This window comes from Aquila chrysaetos, chromosome 1, assembly GCF_900496995.4.
Source record: "Aquila chrysaetos chrysaetos chromosome 1, bAquChr1.4, whole genome shotgun sequence".
NCBI lineage: Eukaryota > Metazoa > Chordata > Aves > Accipitriformes > Accipitridae > Aquila > Aquila chrysaetos.
Genome location: NC_044004.1, coordinates 12271773 through 12298614, shown reverse-complemented (window position 1 = coordinate 12298614; position 26842 = coordinate 12271773). Strand labels below are relative to the sequence as shown.

Sequence of the window (26842 nt, the reverse complement as noted above, 5' to 3'; positions counted from 1 at the left end):
AGCAGGTGAGATGTGCATGTGTTCCACAAAAAAGGGGAAATATCTCTAGTCTTTTCCTTTCAGACTTACCTGCAGTAAATCACAGTATGTAATATAAATCTCTCTTACTGCTACATTGGTTTACAGTTAGCCCTATCTATATTACTGCAGGATAGAATATAACTCTGGGATCCTACAGTCACATCTGAAGCACATCCACTCCTAAGGTGTAATGCAGGACACTATTTACCTGCTCCAGTGAAACCACAGAGCAGCTGCACACCTGAGAAACAGCATACTTTTGAAACCACGTGGAAATTCTTTTATCATTAGACTAAAATATTGCTATATAAGTTAAAATATTGCTATCTAAGTTAGAATCAGACCAGGGACTCCTCTTAATATCACAGCAATATCTGTCAGAAAGAGGATGGGACAGAATCATCTGTGCAAAAAGAGAGGAGAGTTTGAAACTGTCTTATTGCCCCTGGCATCACTCACATCCCCTGAGCTGTGCAGCTGTGAATCAGAGCGTTGCAGGTCTGCACTGCTAATCCTCGCCCAAATCTCAGACTTTTACCATCTTAGAGGAAGATCTCAACCCCATTTCTTTAATATGTCTATATCCACAAAGATAAGGATCTTTCTAATACTCATTTCTTTTCTAGTTTGCACCAACAGTCAGACAGTTTCAGAGGTGATTTTAGTAGAAGGATTAAAGATTCAACACTGTTTTTAAGCACAGACCAGCCTTTAATGTCAGTGAGGCTTGACACCAATAGCTGCTTCAACTCTGATTCTCTGCTGCCTTGCATCATCTTCAGTCATTTAAAATGAGTGACAAAAAAATGCATAATGAACAAGAAGGCTATGAAAAGATGGATAAGACTGCTATTTAACACTAATTAAATAAATGGTGAGGTTTTTGGTTTAATCCATCGTTTAACAAATCAGATTCCTAAAGGGCATCACATTTTTCTACCACAAAAAAAAGAAAACTGGTTTCAAGAAAGAGTGAAAATGATTACAATATTAAATACTTGATATCTTTAAAATATTCAGGCAGGTAGACCTGCTGTCATGCATCAACTCTATTTTTGCCAAGCCAAGTTTGCATGCTTCAGGATAGACTGTCTTCGAAATCAGGTTCCCTTTTTAAACACAAAAGGTGAGGAGAAAAGCAGTGAGATTGGGGTAGGGTTTTAAATGGATTCCCTGCGTCAAAGAGAAAAGATGAGTCTGTTTGTGCTTCTGTTCCACAATCTGATTTCTCATGGACAACCAGAGAAAAATTTTGGACATTTCACTTCTTCCATTTTCTTTTTCGACCAGTCCATTCCTGTAAAGCAGCCACCCTTTATAAACTTAGTGAAAATGACTGAATAGCCATTACCTAGCTGATCTTCAGGGGGGGACACATGACAGACGGACACGTGAAAAAATGTGAAATATTATCTACCAAAGCCTAAAACCTTTGCTAATCTCATCTGATGGTGCTCAAGAGGCTTAGTTGGTAATGTGCTGATTTATATACCAGCACAGATTTTGGTATTACATTTCTAACTAGAAAAACCTAGGGAGGCTGTTAGTTGAGTTTTTTCATCAATGTTTATTTAGAATCTTCCTTTTAGTACTTTGGAACAGTATTTGCATTGGGGTTTTTTGTGAATAAGATAAAAGTCTTAAAATGACCAGTGTATCTGCTATTACAAAGAGGAGAAAGGGGCTAATGGTAATAGTCATACAGTGGTATTCCTTTCAATGAGTGTTTCTGTTGGCTTTCTTTAGTGAAAATCTTCATAAGCCCCCATGTATTTTACATAAAACCTAATCTGCCTTCAGTTCCACACATGCAAGCAGTTGAAATACATGTTTACCTCTCTATTTAAGCATATAATTGTGTCTTTAGGATATATCACTGACTTTCAAACTGACTGACCAATGGATTCAGAATTGCATCATTATCTTCTATGTGGCATGTCAGCATCTTGCACTGGGAAATGTTTTATCCTGTATAGAAAATATTAGTCAAATATAGTGAATGCTTTACATATGTCAGCGTGATTTATTCAGCCTTTTGTGCTCTGCTTTGAATTGTGGTGTTGGAGTTCCACTTGTCTTGAGGTACCTGGTGTTCATGGCCAGTGCACCTCCTCCCTACCTCTTACCTGGAGGGTGCTGCTGCCTGGAATCCTGTGAAAGGGCAAAGATGTGGGATGCCAGTGGGTACAGAGATACCAGTAAGGACTGGGGACAGTGAGATGCTGAAGTCTGAGGTATCACCCAAGACAGCTGAAATGGCAAAAGAGGGAAGTAAATCACTTTTTTCTCCATAAAGAGGAGGAGAGCAAAAGGGTTTGAGTCTATTTGGAGTCTATTTTGTCATAACTTTTGATTTATTCTTTCAGGAGTACACTGTGCAAATTAATCACGTGCTATAAAAGTGATAGCTATGTATTTCAGTTGCAGGTTAGAAAGAAAAAAAAAATGTCTTCCATCTCAGACTCTTTAGACTTAAAATGATCTATCACAAGGTTTTGGTTTTGCTTTGTATAGACAACATCAGCAAATCGGACCAAGTATTATGTGTCTTACCGTCGAAATGGTTTTGTACAGATGAAGTTGCCAAAATATGCATTGCCAAAAGTAAGTATATACGTTTTTCTTTCAGTTTATATATTTGTCTTCTTCTCTTTCTACCAAAACTAGTTTTGTTCTTTTCTTTTTTAAACCTCATTATTCTGAGATCACAATTTCTCCTTGTAAATGTTTCTGAATCCCATTTGAGGCATATTCTTACCCTACTGTTTTTATTTTTTTCTAGGAATATAGTAGCTCATCAACCATAGAGGGCAAGAACATAGGATAGCTTATTTGTCATCAGTTACTACAACAGTTTTTGAGCTTTGCTTCCATGAAGCAGTGCTACATACCCAATGGCAATGTAATGATATTGAGCAAGTGTTCTTTCAAGAATCAATTACAGTTAATTCCACATGGTGCTTTTGGTATAAGCATGAATAATAATATAAGAAAATTTCACCAGTTGATGGTGCTCTATTTCATTAAAGAATCCCAATATGGACTTTAATTACTTAACAAAATCACAAGGCTTGTTGAGAGGTTACTTCAGTCTAGCATATTTTTATAGTGACAGGGTTTCTGTATTTGCATAGTAAATTAGCAATAAAGCACATATATATTTACATATGGTCTAACTGATGCAATTGGATTTTTGTGCTGCACACAGTGTGTTTCCTAACTTTATTTATAGTTAGAAGGCTTCTGCAATCCTGAAGAAAAATGACTTGGAAGTTTTAAAGACCCAGCTGGATAAAGCCCTCAGTAACCTGGCCTGGCCTCACAGCGCACCCTGCTCCCAACAGGAGGTCGGTCTGGAGACCTCCTGAGGTTCCTGCCTTTTCACGTGATTCCGTGTGATTCTGTCACTTACTTAGCAGAGACCTGAGACATGTTATCTTTGCATGTCTTGAACTGCACAGGTTTAATTCATTGCTCATCTAATGAAGAACGCTGGAGTATAATGTATTTCCTTCTGTCATTGTTATAAACCAAAGAATGTGTTTAATGTCAGGTTTTTCATCTTTGATATTTTTTATTTTTTATTTTAGTCTAAGTGGTGGTCTGAAGTCGTCTGGTTTTAAACGTACAACATATTAACAAAATCCTCAAATCAAATCCTCAGATATTAGTTGAACAAGAATCTGAAACTTGAATATGCTCCTAGTAGAACTATAGAAATAGCTATATATTTATTTATCTATCTGTCTATTTTGACAAGAAATGTATAGCTAAGGACAGGTAAATAGATCAACCCTTCCACAGAATTATTTCAGTGTTTTTATGGCCTTCAAAATAGCCTTTATGCTTTCTTGAGGGAATTAGTAATTAGGAAAACAGCAGGAGAATATTCAGTTTTAAATGTTAAAACATGCCAGATATGGACACCCCAAAGGACTGCAGCCCATGGATGACCCATGCCAGGGCAGAAGAAAACAAGTAAGGAGCAAGGGAGGAAAGCAAAGAATAAGCAAGGAGCAGCAGAAAGAAACACTTCCACAGATGACCCCAACCTCCTGCATAGCCCATTGCCTCACTGAAGCAGTTGGGAGGAACCAACTTAACACAGGGTAGAAACAAGGGAGTTGAGAGTAGGAAGGGGGAGAAAAGGTAGCTGAGCCTAGAGAAGCGGGAGGAAGGATGTTTCCCCAAGTGTTTGTTTATGTGGTTTTTTTTTGTCAAAATCCAAATCAGTAATTTAAAGTGTGTGTTAGCTGGCAATAAATTAAATCAGGTAACATTACCCAAGCTGCAAATGTTTTGTCCACAGCAAATTTCCTGAAGAAGTGTCAGCACGTTGGTGCAAGTGTTGACTATGCTAACTTGTGTGGGAAAATGTTGTGCGTTGGGAAACAGAAGGGCAGAAATCTTCTAAGAGAGACCAGGGCATTGCTTCCTTCTGCTTCTGGATGGCCTGTGCAGGAGGAATCTGTACCTTTCCATTGCAGTTTCCTTCTCATGCCCAGTAACCTGCGGCCTTTGGCCAAGGCAGCACTGTTTGTCTTTCCTGATACTGCCGTCACATAGAAGATGGACATACTAACTCAATTTTTTAAAAGTTGTACAGAGTGTTATGATTACAGACGGTAGTTCATATTCCACGTGGGGATGATTACTTCAAGCATTCAGGAAAGTGAATTATTTTTAAGAAGTTGGGTGTGTACTATACCTCCTTAATGACACATGGCTCTCATTTAAATATCAATATTGTAGTACACTATATTAATGAAGGGCATGTTATTTGGGTTCAGATCTCGCTATCTGACAGAACTGAATAAATTGGTGGAGGTTGTCAGAACTCAAGAACTATATTAGACTATTGTCTTGTAGACATCCATGTTTGTAATAGGTGAACTTGCATCAGTTATGAAGAAAAGCAGCAAATGCTACAGGAGGGCTGGAGACAACAGCACACAGTAGGTGACCTAGATCTCTGTCCCATGGAGCTTTCCTTGGCAGCAAAATCAGTTTAAGTCCTCCACAGTCACTTATTTCTACTACTCTTCTGCAGTCCATGATGACCTCTGTTGTGTTTGTGGGACCACACTATAAACAAGATCAGTGTAGCAATCTCAGTGGAAAATAACCCTGAAAAAAGTATGATTTCTTGTTCAAAAATGCAGATCAAGAGGCGACTTGATTGTAGTGAAGAAGCCTCCTCATAGGGAGAAAATACTTAAAAGCACTTTAGTAGAGAAAGACCCCCTATAGCTGGGAGCTGAATCAAAATTAGAAACTGAGCTTGACTTCTTAATGGTGTTGGTGATTACGGATTTGAAAAATTGCCAAGGAAAGTGACAGATATTCTAGGTTTTGAACTTTTCAAATCATAACTGAGTGCCTTTCTGGGAGATTTGCTCTAACCATATAGAAGTTATTTGCTCCTTGTGCATCTTATAAAATATGCAGAAATAATTGTTGGAAATTTTCTGGTTGGAAAGATAGCAGAGAGCAAACTAGAGGATCTAATCATCACTTTTAGCCTTAAAATCCATTAATCTGCAAAGGGTGTATAGTTTACTGGGCATATGCTCTTACTGAGTGCATTTCTGACATATTCAAAAAGTGTCAGTCATAATTCCCTAGTATTTCTGTCATGTAGTCTGGATTGTTTGAAATAGTGCTGCATGCTGAATTCTTTGTCTTCGAAAATATGTTTTTTTGTTTATTTGTCTTTTTTTTTTTTCTTGCTAAGCAGATTAACTCCAGACTTGACTGAATAAATAAATTAGAAGTTAATGGTTTCATTTTAGATAGTCAATAGCTAGCTAGGAACAGGATGACTGTGTCATTTGGAAAGGGATGTTTTTGTGTTCTTCGTAGTTCAGGCAGTACCCAATGAGTGGAACAAAATAAACTGTATCTCTTTAGCATTTTGATGATGCCTCCAAGAGAAGTTTCTTTGGTATCTGCACACAATAGAGCTGAAAATTTCACTAAGAGGGCCTGGAAGCTAGACATCCATTAGAACAGTGGTGAACATGAAAGATTTTAACCTCTTCTGTAAAAGATACTTTTTTTTTTTTTAAAGCTATTTGGTACCTTCACATTACAGCAGAAATTTTAGATACTGATGTAAATAAGAACACAGCTCTGAAATTTTTCATCACACCATATTTCAGTGAGAATCATCTGAGTGCAGCTGAAATGTATCTTGCAATCCGATTTGAACAGAAGAGAAAGGATTCATATGAGCAAACTACTGATGAAATTTTTCAGAGAAGCGGGATATCAGCAAAGACACTGGCATATTAAGAGTACATCTAGAACACGTGACTGTGGAGTTGCTACTTTTATGGTGGTAGGAGATAAACAGAATGAAAGAATTTACAAAGATTTATAATTTTTTTTAAGATTGATTAAAAACAATAGCTTGTGAAAGAACTGAGTTTCAGGGTTTTTTAAGTATTAGAGTCTGCCTAACCAGGAGATGAAGCAGGTCTGAAATAGGCTGTATTTCATTTTTCTCAAAAGAATTGAATGAGGCTTCAAAAAAAATCTCTTTCCAAGTGGTCTCTGTAAAATGCTTCATGTCACTGGCCAGAATTTTTGAGCAGTGACTGTGTACAGGGAAGGAAAACTGTAGCCAAGTCAGAAGACACTACAGGCTGGTCAAGGATGTGTCTAACAACCTTAGGAGAGCTGTGCTGGAACACCAGGCTCTAGCCTGAGGGAACAGTGCTGGGCTCTTCAGATATTATTCTTTTGCTGCACAGATGCATTTCACGGTGATTTTACATGTGGAGATAGAATGAACATTTTCAGACTGAGTAATTAGAAAATGTTATTGATGTCTCATTTTCCTTTCAATATAACGAGGCTGAAAATCTGCAAAAAAATGATTCAATTGTTTTATATTGTTTGTATTTGCATTTGTGTTTGTATTTGTCCAAATGTATTTGCAAAGAGAAACCTAGAAGAGGATAAATGTTTGTCTTTGGACATATTTCAAGGCCTCCTTACTTGTGAATCAAAGGCTGGTAAAAGTAGCTTCCAACCAAGCTTTACATGTGCTAAGTTTCTAGGCTCCACCTCCACAGTGCCCCTTAGATCACCTTTTTGTAACACATCATACCTCCATATATGTACAGAGAGCAGAGCTGTTGGGGGCCATCTAATGAACAGAATTCAGAATTCAGATTTCTTTTTTTTTTTTTTTTTTTTTTAGCTTTTTCCTGTGCTGTTGAGAGATATTTTTTTTTTAGTAGTGTGTTTGATACTGACAGGACATTGACTCACACAGCTGTCTGCTGCATGTGACAGGAGTCAAGTGCTGGCTGCTGCCAGGCAGGGTGGTAGCAGAGATTGGTGAGACCATATTAAAGGCTGCCTGTATGCTCCCCAAAACAGAAGAGTAATTTTGGAGCTGTTCTATTAAAGATGAATTGGGTTTTATACTATATTCCATTTTACCAGGATTGCTTGTTCTTTGTTGCTAAAACTAGATGAGAAGTTAATAACTTGTAGGAAGGGAATACCAAAATCAAGCCGAGAGCAGCAGGATTGCATTTGTGTGTCGAGATGGCTGGCTAGGCATGCAGGAGTGTTCCAGGGAGATCCAGGGAGATCCAGCAATCCCCCTTGGGCTGTGTTCAGCCTGGAGCAGGGGTTCAGCTGCCACCGCTGGGAGAGCAGGTCTGCCGAGCGGCGCAGGCTGCAGCCCATCCAGAGAGTCATCGGGCTTAGAATCATAGGATCATTTAGGTTGGAAAAGACCTTAAGATCATCGAGTCCAACCATCAGCCATGCCCGCTAAACCATGTCCTGAAGTGCCTTGTCTACACGCTTTTTGAATACCTCCAGGGATGGTGACTCCACCACTTCCCTGTGCAGCCTGTTCCAATGCCTGAAAACCCTTTTGGTGAAAAAATTTTTCCTAATGTCCAATCTAAACCTCCCCTGGCACAACTTGAGGCTGTTTCCTCCCATCCTATCATTTGTTAATTGGGAAAAGAGATCAACATCCGCCTCACTACAACCTCCTTTCAGGCAGTTGTAGAGACTGATAAGGTCTGCCCTCAGCCTCCTTTTCTCCAGACTAAACAGCCCCAGTTCCCTCAGCCGCTCCTCATGAGACTTGTGCTCCAGGCCCCTCACCAGCTTGGTTGTCCTTCTCTGGACACGCTCCAGCACCTCAATGTCTTTCCTGGACTGAGGGGCCCAAAACTGAACACGGTACTCGAGGTGCGGCCTCACCAGTGCCGAGTACAGGGGAACAATCACCTCCCTGCTCCTGCTGGCCACACGATTTCTGATACAGGCCAGGATGCTGTTGGCCTTCTTGGCCACCTGGGCACGCTACTGGCTCGTATTCAGGTGGCTGTTCACCAATACCCCCAGGTCTTTCTCTGCCGGGCAGCTTTCCAGCCACTCTTCCCCATGCCTGTAGCGCTTCATGGGGTTGCCGTGACCGAAGTGCAGGACCCGGCACTTGGCCTTGTTGAACCTCATACAGCTGGCTTTGGCCCATCGATCCAGCCTGTCCAGATCCCTCTGTAGAGACTCTCTGCCCTCAAGCAGAGCAACCCTCCCGCCCAGCTTGGTGTCATCTGCAAATTTACTGAGGGTGCCCTCGATCCCCTCATCCAGATCATTGATAAAAATATTAAACAGAACTGGCCCCAATACTGAGCCCTGAGAAACACCACTTGTGACCAGTTGCCAACTGGATTTAACTGCATTCACCACCACCCTTTGGGCTCAGCCATCCAGCCAGTTTTTTACTCAGCAAAGAGTACACTTGCCTAAGCCATGAGCCGCCAGCTTCTCAGGGAGTATGCTGTGAGAGACAGTGTCAAAGGCCTTACTGAAGTCCAGGTAAACAACATCCACAGCCTTCCCCTCGTCCACTAGGTGGGTCACCTGGTCATAGAAGGAGATCAGGTTGGTCAAGCAGAACCTGCCTTTCATGAACCCATGCTGACTGGGCCTGATCCCCTGGTTGTCCCGCACATGCTGTGTGAGCGCACTCAAGATGAACCATTCCATAATCTTCCCCAGTACCAAGGTCAGGCTGACAGGCCTGTTGTTCCCCAGATCCTCCCTCCAGCCCTTCTTGTAAATGGGTGTCACATTGGCAAGCCTCCAGTCATCTGGGACCTCCCCTGTTGACCAGGATTGCTGATAAATGATGGAGAGTGGCTTGGCAAGCACCTCCGCCAGCTCCCTCAGTACTCTTGGATGGATCCCATCTGGTTCCATAGATCTGTGAGTGTCCAGATGGTGTAGTAGGTCACTAACTATTTCCTCCTGGATTATGGAGGGTATGTATGGCTTGTATTGCACAAAAGTTCCTGCAGCTCTGATTGCCCTTGCCTAGAGAAGTGTGGTGTGGAGAAGGAGGAGTACAGTGGGTTCTGGTCCTTATTTGAGATTATGAGTCATGCTCTAATGTGACTAACAATAAAACAGGGAATTAGTTCATTCTGAGAGTTTAAGCAAAAAATTTGTTAACAAAATTGCTGACCAAACCCAGGAATCTGCTACAAATCATGGTAGTTTTACTGTTGCAATTTGGAAAAATTTAATTATTCTGAGTCCCCTTCCCACCCCTGGTAAATAAACTCCATTGATAATGATCTCCTTTTATGAACTGATACAAGGCATTCATTGATTCTGCATTTGTTCATGCCAGCTACAAAAACTTAATAATGTGAGAGCTCTATTGTCTGTTATATCCTACTGCAATTCAGAAGGCTTAGTTCTGAAAACATATGGTGTGGAAAAAGCTTCTTTCATCTATTTTGATCTCTCTACGTCTCTTCAATCTTGTGAAATAGGCAATAACGTAAAATTTTTCAGGTAACCAAGATAAAAGAGAGTACAGGGGAAAAATAAACAAAAATAAAAGAAGAAAAAAATCCTATTGCCATAGAAGTAAGTTAAAGTCTTTAATGTACTCATGGTAATATGAATCTCCTATACATGCCTTTTATCAACTCCATATATTCTTTTTATTTGATTATCACCTAGTGCCCTTCCGAGGGGCTTGAAACAGGCCCACCTCTTCCTTGCCTCAGTCTGAGATACACATCACTGTTTTAACCACAGGTTTTCTTCCAAACTTGTCTGGATCATTCAATAATAGATATAACAGTATCAAAAGTAAAATATTTTGAGCAATATTTTGAGCAGTTTTCCTCTTTCTCTCTAAATAGCAATCATCTTTTGAAGCACGTATTCCCTTCTCTATCAAGCTCCCTCTCACCATAACTTTTTCAAGGATTCCTTAAATGGGTCCCTTCGTTAACAGCAGAAATGGCAGGGGAGATTCCTGCAGCCCTTTTGTCAGCAAAGTACTCCTGAGGCTCTGGCTGCCTGATGGTTGGATTACAAAGTACTGAGGCTATGAGAGCTCATTTAGCAAGGCTCTTAGTCTCCCAAGAATTGTTTCTTCGCTTGGGTAGCCCCTTCACCACCTCTGCCATCTGCCACCCTAGGAGGCTTTGGCTGAGGTTGTTCCTCTGTGCCAGGCAGAAGAGCAGGTTGCAGCTGCAGCAGGACTATTTATCCATTCTTCTGAAAGTCCGTTGGAATGTCCGTTGAACAAAGAATAAAGGGAACAAAATAGAAATACAGGTAGCAGTGGCATTTGATGCAGGGGAAGTATTCCTTTCCCGGTCGGTGTCACAGCAGTAGCCAGTGAACCTGAGCTGTAGCAGCTGTCTGGCTCCCTGGTTGTACAAATCCATCCAAGGTGGATTCAAGGAACTGTTCTTTTCTTCACAGTGTAACTTGTTATTGATTTCTCTCCTTGCACCCTTTTACTTGGCCAGGCAAGGAAGATTAGGAAGATTATCTTTATGTGCCATCCAGTTACCTTGATTGTGCTTAAGAGATTACAGGGGTATAAATGTGGTTCACCTGGAGGTCAAGGCTGAGACTACACAGGCTTGAGTGCTTACATCTGTTGTACTTCTGATACATTTACTCCTTGTGATTCTCTGTTCAATTTATCACTTGCTGCAGGTTAATGTATTGCCCAACCACAGCATTAAAAGATTGCAAAAGGGCAAAGTCCTGACATTGGACAGCAAATTGTAAGATTTCAAAACCAGGAATTTTGAGGCTCCTTTTTATTTGCCTTATTGACTAAAGCACCACAGTCCTGCCTGCATAGCATTATACTGGCTGTGCTGAACCTTGCCTACAGTGTTTTCACTTAATGATATTTCCTGTGTCATCAGCACATTTTGCTACACAAAGGAGCACTGGCTTGCTGTACGATTCTTGTCATCTTTTATATCCTTCTGTCTTCAGGGTGTAATTGTATTTATTTGTATCATAGGGTTTCTTATCACAGTTAGTAATATAGTAAACCATATTGAGCGTTTCTTGAATATAAAATTCTATAAAGTATTAGCAGACTTACAGGCTGGTGAGTTACTAAATGTAGATGGTATGGGGCTGTATGCAGTGAAAACAATGTATTTCTCTTCCCTTCCTGCTCTAAACATCTTTACTTCCTCCCTCCTATCCTCAGGTCCCCCCAAACCCAACTCTCTTAATTGTTTAATGCTTTTGGGCTTCTTGACTGATTTTTCATTTTCAATTTGGTGTTTGTTCAGCCTTCTGTCAAAACAGACTCAAGTGCATTAAAAGCAGGTAATTTTGGAAGAATATTAGACTGATTACGTTGGTATCTCTGTGTTAAAGAAATAATTCCCAAGCAGTGTGGATGTTTTTAAGAAGTAATATTTGTTTGTTACTCTGTACTTGCTGGAAGAGCTCTTGGGTGCTTTTTCTCCATGTCATGACTGAACATGCACAGTTCTTTCAGTGTCACGTGCACACCCTCAAACTTATTTATTTATTTTGTTTAACAGATGAAGTCTGTCCATGTGATATAAAGTTTCTTTGAAGTGGTGCTCATCTTTTGGCACAATTTGGCCTTCTATACATGTCTAATTGTTTCTAGTATCACTGAGAAACTGTCTTTGTATTTATTTGAACAATTATGTTCTATTCTGCTGATGTAAGGTACAAACATAGGAGCTTACAAGTCCCTGAGAGACCAAGAGTGGTGTGACCTGTCACTGGATGCCTTGTTTAATCATACCAGTTTTTAATACTCAGTCTTTGATCACCTTCAGGATTCATTTAGTATTTTTGTAGAAAATTAATCCTGATGCAACAGACTTCCAGCAGCCCTTAATTCTAACTCCATGATCAAGTTGAAATACTTATTTGTCTGGAAATTGTTTACTTTCTTTAGCATAGTTGCGAAATTATAGCTCTTGAATTAAAAAAAAAAAAACAAACAACAAAAAAACCCAAAACAAACAGAAAAAAAACCCTCCACAACAAAAAAAAACCAACCAAAAAATCCCCAAATAAAAGAAAACCCAAAGCAAAACCCCCAAAACCAAATCCTGTCTTTTTATATGATATTTCTCATTGTATGTGTAACATTTCAAGTAATCTCAATAAGGTGTGTTTTTATTTTCCCCTGTTTTCACAGGATCATAGACAATAGACATGGAAAGTATCTTGAAAGGTCCTTTTCCAAAGTATGGTCATCTGCCTAAACCTGTCCTGACAGATATTTCTCTAATCTACTCATAACAGCTCCTGAGGATGAAGATTACTTTACCTCCCTAAGCATTTTATCCTCAGTGTGTATGACCGGGCCCTACTGTAGAAGGATATTCTCATGTCTAACCTAAATCTCCTTAGCTGTGATTTATACCTGCTATTTAACTCCAAGTAGACTTAAACAGTTTATTCCATTTTCCTTGGGGTGGCTGTTTACATTATTTGAAGACTGTTTTCTGTCTACTCTCACCCATCCATAGGGACTTGATTGCATAGTGGATTTTAGAGCACTTTTCAGGCTTCTTTGGTTGCACCTATAGGTAGTCCTATCCCTGGCCCTGGGTTGGTCCACTGTCTTGGACCTATGAGTAGTTCCACAGACTTTTAGTGATGAACATACAGATATCTGTGCTTAGTAACATTACCCAGTAAAGAGAGGAGCATGAAGGAAACGTTGTGACAAAGGAATTTGCAGAATATAGTGCACAAGAAGCATGTTAGCAAACAGAACAGTGAAATCTCATGGGGTTGTAACGTTAAAAAAGGATTTTTGGACAATACAGCTAGTAGCATCTCAGAACTGTACAAAAGCTTACGACCTAAGAAGATGAGATAAACTAAATGGAGAATACCGGTATTTGGGAATCACAGTCTAGTGCTGATACAAATTGTCATTGCTGAGCTTTGCAAAAACAAAAAAGAGAGAGAGAAGTGAGAATGGCGAGAGCATGGATGCTTGGGTCAGCAAGACATGGAACAAAGCAGACATGGCAGACGGACAGACCAAAAGTAAAGTATAGATATGAGAGAAAGGATGTCCATGGAGGAATGGACATGCCACAGAGGAAACAACATGGTTGGTATGGCAAATCTGGAAAAAGATTCTTGGGACACCTGAAAGTGTGTGGACCCTCTCATTTGAGCATGGAAATTAAAGGAAAGCACAAGAGCTCAAATACCGAATGTATACCAAAAAAGCAGCCTGGAGATAAACAAAAATCTGAGTAGCTGAGACTAAGGAGTGTTCCAAATCATAAAGATCTCTAACATCAGTAAAGAAGATCTTTATAAATGAATCTGAATAAATCATGTGTGAATAGCATAATTACAGAAAAATTACATGATCAGCGGGACTTTGAGTAGCCTGCAGAATGTGGAGAGAGGAAGCAGGAGGTCCGGCAAGAAGGCAATTGGAGTAGTCCAAGCATGAAATCATCAAAGAATAAATGCTTTCCTTATAGGATCTGCTGAGATTACAGCCTAAGGTAGTATCTGTGGCCATGAATTAGATAAAGCAATAAAAACTTGCATTCCCTCCATCAAGATATTTCTTCTTCCTCGGATGTCCTTACTAGTTAACTCTTTAGTGACAGTAACTTCTGTCTAGCAATAATTGCTGGCATCCTGTCTTCATGTGCTTGTCATCTGTTGAGGAGCAGGTAGCTGGGCCGGAGGGTTGGACTTGGCACACTGAAGACCCAGCCTCTGTATTTGTCAATCAATTTCTTCTTCTTCTTCTTCTTAAATTCACCTTTCAAGGATAGGAATATTATGAGTGACATGACAGGTTAGCTTTGTTTTAAACTGTGTCATCTGGGATTTTAGAAGATTAATTTAAGAATCAGGCATGAAATTTGTAGTTTTCCTTACTTTGTCAATTAATTTTCCCAGAAGATTATATCATGACTGGGCAGAAAGTGGTGTGCAGGATTGTTGCAAGGTAGTATAACTGAAGGATCGGTTTGCTTCTTGAGGGAAAAGAAATCACTGTGAAAGGAAAATAGCAGTAAGGCTGAACTGGAAATATGAAAATGTAAATTCTGAATGGGAGGAACAAAGTTCAAGGCAGCGCAAGGGGAATTTCACTTGCTAAAACGAGATCTGTTAAGTTGCCTCAGAAAAAATTGGCATCCAGCAGTCTGAGTGTACAAACCTCTTTCCTGGTAACAGTCACTGCCAAGAGAAAAGTAAACTCTAATTTGCTGCAGTAAACTTCTGCGGTCCAATTCCTCTTTTTTTCACCTGATCCCTCCAGTCTGCCCAAAATGAATCTTCCTGTCCTTCTGCACCACATGTGGTGGCTCTTTGTGCATTGCTCCTGCTGGCTCAGCAGCTCCCACTCCACCCTGAGATAGGAGAACCACCACCGTGCCCGTCCTCCCAGCTCTCACCTCTGCCACCACGGGCCACGCGTGCAACCACTGCCACCCCACCAGCACTTGGGGCAAGGCAAGGGCCTTACGTTCACTGGAGTTTTGCATTTGTTTATGGCACTGTATAAATGTTTTATTATGATAATGTAGATAATAATTTTGCTGAAAGCTCCTGGCATCACAGGAGAGTAAGGGTTTTCTAGAGGTTTTCACATGAAAAAAGAACTGTTTCTTTATTCCTTCTTTTGACTCTCTGCTTCACTTCCATCCTTACTTATTGAATAATCAGGGGAGCTTTTCTCACACTGCAAAAGAATAGGTGAATTCAGTTTTAGATGTGGTGTAATGTGGGCTACCCAGCCTCATACTGCCCTGGTTTAAGGCAGGAGATGAAGCGTTCTGTACATATAAGAGGCTTTTTAAAGAACCTGTTGGGATCAGTTGCTGTGTTTTGCTGGCATTTCTGCCAGAGTCTCTGCTTGCAAGTAATTTTTGAGTACAAGAAAAAAGAGAACTATTCATGGGATGCTAAACAAAAATCTACTTTCGTACGTAGTTCAACATGAGAGTCTTTGGAAACAGCACTGAGCTGTCATTGATAGGAAAGTTCACTTAGGTTCTTTTGTGTTGAGATGTGTCACATATGTAAAAATAGTTTAAATTTTACTAAATTATTTGTTATTTAAGAACCATCTTTTGTTCATATTAAAAATCTTTCCATTGTATTATTTTATTTCTATTCATGTCTTTTTTTTTAATCTTAAGTGCCTCAGTCACATCATGCATGTTGCCTACAGCATAACTGCCATGCTTTACCAAGTACTCAGTGTTGCTCTGTTACATTTTCTTCAGTCTTGACTGGATTCTTACAGAATTTGTTTTATTTCTTTCTTAGAGTTCTACAAGTTATTTTCTTGATTTTTTTCTTTTTTTTTTTTTTAAAGCCAATTTTCCCCAAACTCATGTTTTCCTGACATTTTGGTAGCTTTATTTAATATTCACTCCATTGCCTTAGTTATTTTTCCAGTAATAAGGTGACCAGAACTGGATACAGTCTCCCAGTTAAGTACCAAGGTCATAAAGAGTTTACAAGTTTTCAGTCTCCGTGACTCGATTTCATTTCATATGTAGTACCAACATCTGCCTTTATGCTCCCATATCCTATTGCAAACTCATGTCCTTTTTTTCTGTTTGCTAAGCTTAGTTCAGTGTTGCTACTTCCTGATTTATTTCTTCTGTTTAATATTAGTGTTAAATTATTTTCCCCAGCTGTGCATTTTTTGTCTGAGAAGTTTGGAGTGAAAAAGCCGAGAAAACTGAAAGCAAGCTGTTGCAATATAGACGCCTGAAATTCCTGAGATGAATGCAGAATGTTGACTCTCATGTTATTACTGTTGAATATTTAAGTGGATCTGTCTACATAGATAGATAAATTAGTGTTATGTACTATAATAGACATGAGCTTTGTGCATGATGGTACTACTTCCTATGTAACTGCTCTAAATTATATCTGATCCTCTTTGTGCTGTGTTATGCTTTGTCTAGCACACTGGACAAAACAGTTCTTAATTCTCTAGGTACCTGAGGATTATTTTTTAGATTAGTTCTGTTTATGTTGTTTCAGTCTTTCATTGACTCTCATGTAGGTCTTGGAAAATCTTTTGTTTCTTTTTTCCTTTCCTTTTTTTCCCTTCTTTTCAAGAAGTCATTTCCCATAAAAGTCAAAGCAGATCACAGCTTTTGCACATTCATGATTTTGATCTTCACTAAGCTGGTTTGCGCTTTGATAACCTGTACCAAAAGGCAGTGACTGAGCACCTCGGAGTGGTGGGATACAGCATGTTGATTAGTATTCTGTTGATAGATTACTGTTAGTGAACTTTCAGATGCATTCCTCCCCACGCCCGGTATTAAACTCTCTTGGCCAACTTATTGTTTGTAAAATAGAAATGATGGAAAAATTAGTCATTTTGTATCTTATTTTTCTACAGGATTTACAGATAATCAGTACAGATGAAAACCAGGTATTTGTGGCTGTTCAGGAGTGGTACCAGACAGACACGTACAACCTGTACCAGTCTGACCCGCAAGGAGTTTACTACTCTATCCTGCTGGAGAACGTCCGGAGCACAAAGCAGCCAGAAGAGAATGTCCTGATAGATATTCTGGAGGTAGGCCTTTATCTCTTCCAATGTGTGTAGTCTGTGTGGAGTTTTAATTTTTTTTTTTTTTATTTTGACTGAGTATCATTAATTTTACATTAATATATTTTCACAGTTACCTTTAATGTAAAAAGACTAGAATTTCTTTCTTACTGATAGTGCGTTGTTACTACTTACATGTTTCCCTCTTACCCTGCTAATGTGCTGTGCGCTCTAAGAGCTAGATTCTTGGTATGGTGTTCCATGGATGTGCAAAACCTGAACTGGCTGAGGGTTTATTTTTTTAAGGTATTGAAAAGTGAAGCTGGCAGCACAGTTTATTATTGATGTAAGAAGTTATGCAGCTGCCTACGTACAGCTTTTTTCTTCTAGTTGACTCAGTGATATACTTCTGGACTTAGAGCAGGATGTCTTTTAGCCAGCAGGGCCTTAAATAGTAATCCTGCGAGCCTTGTGCTACGTTGTGTCAGCTCTGACAAGCAAAGAACCAACAAAATTAGGTATTGGACAGCAAATCCACTTGCCTTCTGTACATCTTTTGTGCCAACAGCATCTGCTATGAGACAAACTCTCCTGTAAACAAATCTATCTTGAATTTTAACATCAGTGCACTCGGCAAAATAAAGACTGAAGAATATAGTGTTTTAGAAAAGTAGCACAAACTGTTATTAATTCCATTCCTGCTGATGACAACATTTAAATGTAATAAGGTGTACATTTGCTCTTGTTCTGTTCTTTCTTGTAGCACGTAGGACTGGCCATTATCAAAGTATTAAACTAATGGACCTTTGGTCTGACCCAGTTTGGCCACTGTTACACTCTAATCTGCCTGGTGTTAGTTTAAGAAAAAAAAAAAAAACAACTTTATAAGTGCGCCAGACTTCTTTGGTTTGTAGTAATTCTGGATACAAATCGTACACTTACAGAGCTGTTAAAAGGCTGTAATTAGACTCTTCCTGGTGGGGGAAAATGATAGTATTTTTTTCACCCTTACCTCCTCCATCTTTGTTTAGCTTTTTCTTTCCAAATGGCTGTAGTAAAACAAAAAGGTCTATCACTACCAATGATTATTTTCTAGACTCTACATTTTTAGAAATGAGGCTTCCTAATGAGTGAAGCTATACATTGTGTGTAGCCACATTCCCACAGGGTGATTTATTGAGAGCATTAGTTTGCAGCTCTTTGCTCCTGGTCACTCCTGTGGGATGCAAAGCTAAAAGGGAGTCAGGTGCAATCTCTACTCCCTGCCTCACCTGTACCATGTAATTTCAGATAAGGTGTACAGAGATGCCACCCCTGGCTGTCCTTTTGTCTACAAGAGTTATTTACTCAATTCAGTTTCACTGATGATTTCAGAATTTCACAATGTTACTGAGGGCATATTTGATAATGCACGCGCGAGAGAGAGAGAATTCCTAGATTATTGTGTGTGCTGGATTAATTTGTACAGTTGCATTAAAAAGAAAATGTGCACATGATAAAGAGTAATTGAAAGACAATACACATGGAGCCATACAATTCAATTTTTTAGAGCTATTTTTGGAATAGAGTTGCATTATAGGAGAACACTGTTATTTGCTTAGAATAAGAAAGCCTACAGCTTCCAGATAGCTTGTACGATAAATAATTAGTGTTCATCATCTTTACTGGAATGTGATCAACTGCTCCTGTATACAAGTAATGTATGGGTTATTTGCACAGTACAAAATAGCTAATAAATATAACGCATTTGGCCTAGTCTGGGTTTTCTCTCTGGGCATTTTAATGCAAGTATCCAATCTTGGGAAGAGGAATCTTCAGTGCAACACAGAGACAGTCCTCAATGGTTGACAATTTCTCTTTCCACCAGTGCATAATTCTCCTTAAAATTTGCACTGTTCATCTTCATTCTCTTATGCTGACCTCACTTCATCTTTTAGTTGTACATCTGCTATAAAATATTTTATAGGTTTCTACCTGCCTGCATTCATTTTCTTTTATATGCTTTATCTTTTTTTTTTTTGTACTGTATTTCTTTTCATGTTGTGTGTGTTAAAGGGGTATAATTCCCAAATACTTGTTCAAAGAAGGAACGACAAAGAAAGGTAAAGTATTAAGTGACTGTACAAAAGGAGCATGTCCTTGAAATTGTATCAGGTGCTGCCAGTGTGAACCAGCCACAAATTTGACATAGGCATATCTGCAAAGTGGGCATACTAATGCAGTACTTCTAGATTGGATCTTGTTGTGACTTCTCATATAGGTAAGAGTTACACAAGTTGCAGTACCCATTCTTCATGCTTTTCTTCCCGAACAACAAATCACTTATATTTAAAGTTTAAGCACAAACTTATATTATATAGCAGTATTTTTTGTATTTCAGTAACTGCTGCTAATAAACACTGTGGGGCCATCTGAACTGTGATTTTTGCTACCGACTAGTATAGAATATTGTTTGGCTGTAAAATCGGTAATGTTAACAACGCAGCAATTAATGTGTCACAGAATACATAGTCATAGCAGAAAATTCATTTAGAAAATAGGTTTATAAGGTACAAAGTGCTTTTCTAACAGTACTGGGGAACTAGTAAACCCTGAACTGTTTTGGAAAATAGGTGCTCCGAGAACTAATCCAAAAGTCCAAAGAAAATCAAAGGAAAGGTACTTTTTAATTTCCTTGTGTTTGTCTGTCTTGGGTAGCTACTGGATTGTTTATCAGAGTAACTGAACACCCCACAATGTTGAAATGCCTTCTTTTCCATAGCACCTTATCATTAATGTGAATCTCTTCCCTTCTTGGTAGAAAGATACTAATCTCCAATTTTAGATTAGGGAACTGAGTCAAGGAAAAGAAAGTACAGAAGAATTTGGGTGCCTCAGCATCCCAGTCGAATCCAGAAGGTAGATTTGACATACAGCATTTACAGTATTTACAGAAAGAGTCAGGTGTATATTTACATAGGTCACAAGGCAAATACAATAGAAAATGCTACAGAGGGTGTGGGGAGTTTTAAAGCTGCCATTTTTTACACACCGTAATTTTATATTAGTTATTATTTTTTAGGCTAATGCACCACTCTGAACATCATACTTCTGAACGTGCTTTGAAGATAGGTGCCTGAAACTTATTTATTATTTCAAGCAGGGTTTATGTCTTTCATTCAAAATACAACTGCTGAAGTACTGGTCGACTTTTATCTTTTAGAGTAGTAGTGAGAGAAATTAAAGCAGTAGTGAGAGAAGTTAACTGAGACACTGGAAGAAATTTTTTTCATAACCTTTATGGGTCTGGTAGATTCAAACACTTATGTCCCATATTCTAGAGAGGAGAGGTTACCCTAGAGCTGCATTAGGTTAGAGATGGGAGTGGGAATGGAGAAAAATTTTAGCCTGACTCCCGTTGAATGATTATATGGAATGATTAAATATTCATTAAACAAGAATGAGAGAAAAAAAGAGAGAGAGGAAACAAAAATATTCATGATGCAGCGCTGGTTTTGCCATCCACAAATGAAGAGGGAACCTCAGCTGCAGTCCCTGATCTAATTATTGTTTAAATATTTAATATTGTGTTCACTGGAAGAAAGGCATGTACAGAAATTGAACCCCAAGTCTACCTTCCCACGTAAATGTTTGAACTGCCAGGTTTTTTGTTCATATTCATGGTTGTGCTGTCTCTGGAAGGTAGAATATATAATAAAGCCCCAGCAAGTTGAAAATGCTTTGAAAGTAAAGAAAGCAGGTTCCTCATTTCTCTCCTTCCCTTCCTTTTCTCACCTGCATTGCAAAGTAGTTGACTTTTAGAGTATGTTTGACTTGGAGGTGATTCTGAGCTTCCAGCATCCTGGAAAAGCAAGCCAACCACACATGCATGGGGTTTTAAGGAAGAAGGAGCTCATGAGAGAGAGGGGTATTAAATTTGGCTATCTAAACGTAAATATATTTCCAAGTTCTAGGCTGTTACCATAACCAGCAGAAAATCCTTATTTTCTGTAGATTTGGGTCAGTTCCTTAGGAAAAAAGCATATATTTTATAAACAATAGGTATCAAATCTGTAGTCTGCTGGAAGGGATGCCTTCTCTTCGCTCTAAATGCAGACTTTTGTTAAATGAATGTCAAAGGGCGTTAGTACCTGCTAGTTGGAAAAAAAGGAAACAGTATTTCAAATACAAAATAAATAGTAAGTCCAGGAACAAATCATATCAGCAAGAGGCAAATATTCCCGATCATGCAAAGAGCTGGCTCTCTTGTGCATTTAGTTGTAATGAATGCTTCAGTTTTGTTAAATGTCAGCACATAAGCAGATTAGAGAGCTGTACTATGCTGGAAATGGTATATGTGTTGATATACATTGTCAAGAATTTTTCAAAAATTCAAGAAGCCTCATAAATAATCACAAGGGAGACAAGAACACTCTTAAGGAAACCTTCAAATTTAATACAAGATCTTATCTCATGCCATTGGGTGGAATATTAACACATAATGTAAAAGTTGGGGCTAGGACTAAACATATTAAAGTGCAATTACTGTCAGGTTGCTTCTAAAAATTATCCCCATTAACTTTGACAGTCTGAGTTGTAATAATTTTCTAATACAGATTGTTTTGAAATAAAAGAACTAAGTTTGCCCAAGAGAAGAGAGAGCCTGTAAACTTTTTTTTTTTTCTTTTTCCCCCAAGGTTAAACAGGTGAAGGGAGGCTAAATGTGTGGAGGTGGACTGGGTGTGGAAGCATTTTGGATGCTTGAGAGGTTGATTCAGCCCTCACAGTTTCTTCCCTGGATGATCTGTCTGCATTTATTTCCTACAAAAGGCAATTGTGCTTGCTAATTCAGTGTTATTTTAAAAGATATTATATTGTATTTTGTTATCGTAACCTATTTGTGTACTATTTATATGATATGGGTCACATGACTTCAGTGTAAAAGTCAGGTTGCTGTTATAAATTGCTTACATCATTTGTAGAATAACGTTTTAGAGCTGTCCATATTTAAAAAAAATGCAGAGCTGTAATTTTAACAGTAGTGTACAGTAAGGCCATGCTATCGTAATTTTTGTATTTTGCTGTATAAACTACATGTAATTCGACATTGAGAGAACTGTATATCCTTTTAAAATACATTTAGAAATACAAATCGGTTAGTAATTGTCCTCCCCTTCTGCCTTTCTCCCTTTCCTCTTATCCTTTTGCCTTCCTTATTTTTTTTAAGGTATCATTCACTTTTCTAGTGGAGAAACTATCTGAGGAGCCACAAAAGAGCAGCTAATCAGAGATAATCCTTGTTGAAAAAAATGTGTATGTGCTGGTCATTAACTCCCTCCTGTATGCTTCAGGTCAGAGGTGTCAAAGGAGTCTTTTTGGCCAACCAGAAAATTGATGGGAAAGTTACAACTCTGATAACCTACAACAAAGGCCGTGACTGGGATTTTCTAAACCCTCCAGACATCGATATGAATGGCAAACCGACAAACTGCAAACCTGTAAGTGGCTCTTTTTAGCCTATCCTTTCTCTAAAGTGCACGAGAATTATTTGTATGGTAGGATGTGCAGTAGTTCCAACAGCCCAAGAGCTTTGTGCCGAGTTTACCAGCCAAACTACTAGGCAAATACACTTGCATTGCATGAGCAGTGGTTTCACAAGCTGTTAGTCCAGTCATCTTGTAGAGTGAGTAGTCAGGACTCTCTGTTGCACTGCATTTCATATTTTAGATCACTTTGACACAAAGAGGACATTTTTTCTTGTGTGTCAACCACACAATCCAGTTCAGAATAATCATGACAACAGTCATTTGTGTCTGGATATAAGGGGCACATCATCAGTCAAATAGAGCATACCAATGCCTTTTCCTTTTCCATCTTTCATAGTTCTGTTTCATCTTAAACCAAGGTAACCCTTGGTTCCCTGTTAAAGGGAACTCTTGACAGTTGCTTGCAAATAAACACCACAGTTAACTGCATGAAAAAGTCCTTTCTTTTTGTGAGATGATGTGATTTCAGTTTGTTTAGGTGCCCCAGCTACCCATAATATTTTGTTGCCTGCGAGGCTGTACTGAAAACCTTGTATTTTTCTCACTGACTCTCTGCTCCTGGGAACTCCAAGCTCTGCATTGCTGGGCAAAATAAATGCTTTTATTCCTGCCACTGCCACAGCTTTGATCCCTCTCCATATAGCAGAAGTGGAGGGCTGGAGCTGCTGGCTCCCTTTTGAAGAGTTCAAGACCATGCTACGTGGTTCAAGCCTGCAGGGCCTGATCCAGAGCTCTCTGAGACGAGTGGAAAGATCGCAGTGGCAGCAGCTCCCGGGCGGTGCTGGCACCCGCTCCTGGTAAAGCTCATGGCCAGATTGCTGTGAGATGCATGAGCTTTGAGTGCTGCTTCAGAAAGAGCAAGAAGCAGTAAGTTGCTTAGCAAGGAGAGATGATCAGATGTGTCCAAAAGTCATTATGCTGTTTTTCATACCGTTTTTTTTCTAAAAAAGAAATTTCAGTACAAACAGTTGGTTTTAATCATCATTTTACCAATTACCTTGAACCAACAAACATGCAATACTTGTTGCTGTTGCTGTTAGTTAGCATTTTTAAGCAATTATTCTGTCAGAGGGGTTTTTTTATACAATAATTTCATCCTGACTTCTTTGAGTTTGGAGATCTTTTTGTTGAGATGGTGCCATACTACGCAGACATCACCAGAGATTCTTGTTAGAAGGCTAAGGTTGGTTTTTCAGAGTGGAATGTGGCTCCATGGGAAACAGCCATTCTCTTTCTCTACAAAGACATACATTGCTGAAGCTGCTCTCTGACTGGGCTTTCATTATTGTGGAAACATAACTGTTACCAGTTATTTTTCAAACCTGTCTTCTTCTTCTTCTTCCCCCACAAGCCTGATTGCTACCTTCACCTCCATCTCCGCTGGGCAGACAATCCCTATGTGTCAGGAACAGTCCACACGAAGGACACTGCACCAGGGCTCATAATGGGGGCAGGTAAATGCATGACATTATTTTTTAAGACCTGAAATGTGGCAGCAGTTCTTTGTAGATCTAGTCTTTTGGTTTATAACAATACCATGCTACAAACATTGCCAAAATAAGGCTTTCCCTGCAGAATAATCCTTTATGGGATCTCTTGATCAAACAATTTAATAAAAGTTAATTCAAGTCCCAGAGCTGGGTCTTCTAGGACAGACCTGTAACAGTCGCCTGGATACATTATGCTTCTCTGTGCTGTGTAGTAATATCTCCTTCCCCATTAGTGTGGTGTGGAGGAGTGACGGTGGCTGAAGGACTTGTCCTGCATTCTTTTTCTCTGGAGGTGGGGTGTAGGGCCTCCAGCATCATGAATAGCCCAGCAAATCCAATAAACTGATGTAAACAGTGGCCAAGCCTTTGTTCTTTAAGCTTAGATACAGATAATTTGTCTTGTAATTTTTATTAATTCCTTTCTGCCTGAAGAGAGATGAAGTGAAAGAGGCAAATGTGTCTCTGTGTTGGGAACAATGCTGGTTGTGGCTTCTTCATTATAACATACATATGGAGCCATGGTTCTGTGAAGTGGCATTTAATAAAAGAAATTCCATTGCAGTGTTGACTACTCATCAAGAAAAATATTCACATAACTCTGTTTTACTTTGTATCCTTGTGATTCATCTGTTCATTTAATCTAATTTTCTGTTTCTTTGTTTCAAAATTATTGAAATGTTGACTGTTCTAAGAGCTTTTTTAAATGGCATTATTTTATTTTTATGTTATGGTTTATGTTTGGGTGAAATACATACATGTACTGCTTCCCTTTTGGTAAAAGTGTAGCTGTTTTTAATCAATAATGGTTTCTGCCTTAGCTTACACTAGTCTCTTATAAACAAACAGTTTACTAAACTGAAAATTTCCTGAGAATATCAAGGTGAGCATATTTGGTGTTTAAAGAGAATGACAGCTGCCATTACTTCAATATAACTGGAGATTTCAAGTTTCCCCCTACTGTAAATGGAGCTTAAAGTATTTTACTGGAGGCAGACCTACCTGGTGAAATGCTGCTGTGTTTTTATTGACACAAATGAGAATAAGAATTTATACAGTGCCCTTGTAGATACATTTCTATTAGGTCTTTAATTCATATTCTATGAATTCCAATATTTCAAAAAATAACATCCATCTCAAGGATCTTCTTTTTACATAAAGGTAGTCCTATTCTAATGTGGGTTCTTAATTTTAGCCTCGTCATATTGTACCTGAATGCCTTCTGGTAGCAAATTAAGCAATGAAGTTTAATTAATTAGTCCATTAATTCTATTTCATTTTTCTCTGTCCTTGCATTATAATCTGATGTGGTGAACCAGTATTCGTTGAGATGTTGGGTTGTTTTCTTTTGGTTGGGTTTTGTGGAGGCTTTCTAAGTGCACTGTTCTCTGAGATCATATTAGGGATGGCAGGTTGAAGAAGAGTATTTTGCCCTTAATTCCTTCCTAGAATAGGGTGAGATTTTATCACTGTGACATTGTTTTACCATGCCAGGTAGGTAAACTTGTCAAGAGCTTTCCTCAACATGAGCATGAGGGAGTCTTTCATGACATCCAGGTATCATTAGTAATGAACTAATATGTTAAATCTGACTGGATGGTGGAGCAACCTATAATGTAATGGAAATGGTAGAGAGGCATGCTCACTGATAGCAGCTGGCTAAAAAACTCAGAGAAATGGTGTGAAAGTGGGAAAAATTTGCCCAAGAGTAGTGCAGTACATCCTTTCTCTGGCAGAAGGTCATGTAGTTCCAAACAGAGCCAAGGGACTTATTTTTGGAGTCTTAAAAATCTTGAAGAGCAACTGCATCCCCTTGCCAAGAGAAGACCTGAATCAGCTCTGATTTTGACTTACATTTACATTATTTGGATGCTCAGGTCATCTGGATTCAGTGCACATGCTCAGCCTTATCTGGCAAACCTGATATCCTTGTAAACTTACACTTCTTATCAGAAATACTTTACATACAATGAGTTTGAATTTCTTCTGGCGTGATCCTTGAAACAGATAATCCTATGCAAATCAACAGAAGTACTACACTCTTAGCACATACAGAAATCAGATTATTTGGGCCACATCACACACTATTGGAATTTTACTGTTAGATTTAGAGAGAGCACATCTTCTGGAAATGACTGAAGATGATAAAGATCTGTGAATGTCAGTTGATCACAGTGTGTCTAGGAACCATCAGTGCCTTGTGCTGTGAAAAAGGAAACGTATTCTGAGGGCAAAGTAGGTAAATAATTGCCAACGGAGAGAGGGAAATATTAATACTCTGGCAAAGTACTGTACAGTGACCTTTTTAATAAGAATGTGTACAATTCTGATCATCAATTTTCAGGACCAGTGAGCAGGTGCTAAGAAGGACTACTTGGCAGTTGATGGAAATAGAGAACATTTACAAGAGAAACCTCATTAGCTGAGAAAAAGAAAGGGCAATAAAGAATATGATATTTTTCCTGAAAGTGTAACCATGGGGTAGAAACAAGTGATGTAAACAAATGGATAAGAACTAGAAATTAGAAAACAGTTTCTAACCATAGAGCCATGAAGTTCATCCCCTCAATAAAAGCAGTGTGGCTATCAATCAAAAAGGAAAAAAAAGAAATTCCCTTTAACATGGAGTTTGGCTATTTTATAGGAAGCTTATACAACACAGCTGCTTTTGGTAATGAAAAACCTAACCTGTGACTTAAGGATAGTTGAAACTCAGAGCACAGAGACTATTGAATATTGTTTTAATTTAAAAAATAATTAAATGGTGAACAGCATTAACTCCTAGAGCATTTGGGAAAAATGCAATAATAGGATGTTAAAATTGCATCTTTTAAAACTCATATTTACAAATAAAAATTCCACTCTATTAAAGTTGCATAAATAGTTCTGAGGAATGCATATTTTTAGCTTATGTATATATATAAATTGTTCAGACAGAA

General features: G+C 38.8%; 1 protein-coding gene across 6 annotated transcripts in view; it reads left to right on the top strand.

The window, feature by feature from the left end:
* The window catches only part of SORCS2 (sortilin related VPS10 domain containing receptor 2), a 590289-nt gene that overhangs the window by 480728 nt on the left and 82719 nt on the right, over positions 1–26842 (top strand). For all 6 annotated transcript variants that reach the window (XM_030008352.2, XM_041124365.1, XM_041124361.1 and 3 more), the window contains 4 exons: positions 2536–2625; positions 16739–16918; positions 22222–22368; positions 23768–23870. In XM_030008352.2, the coding sequence (XP_029864212.2) occupies positions 2536–2625; positions 16739–16918; positions 22222–22368; positions 23768–23870 (520 nt within the window). The remainder of the gene's footprint in view (positions 1–2535; positions 2626–16738; positions 16919–22221; positions 22369–23767; positions 23871–26842) is intronic.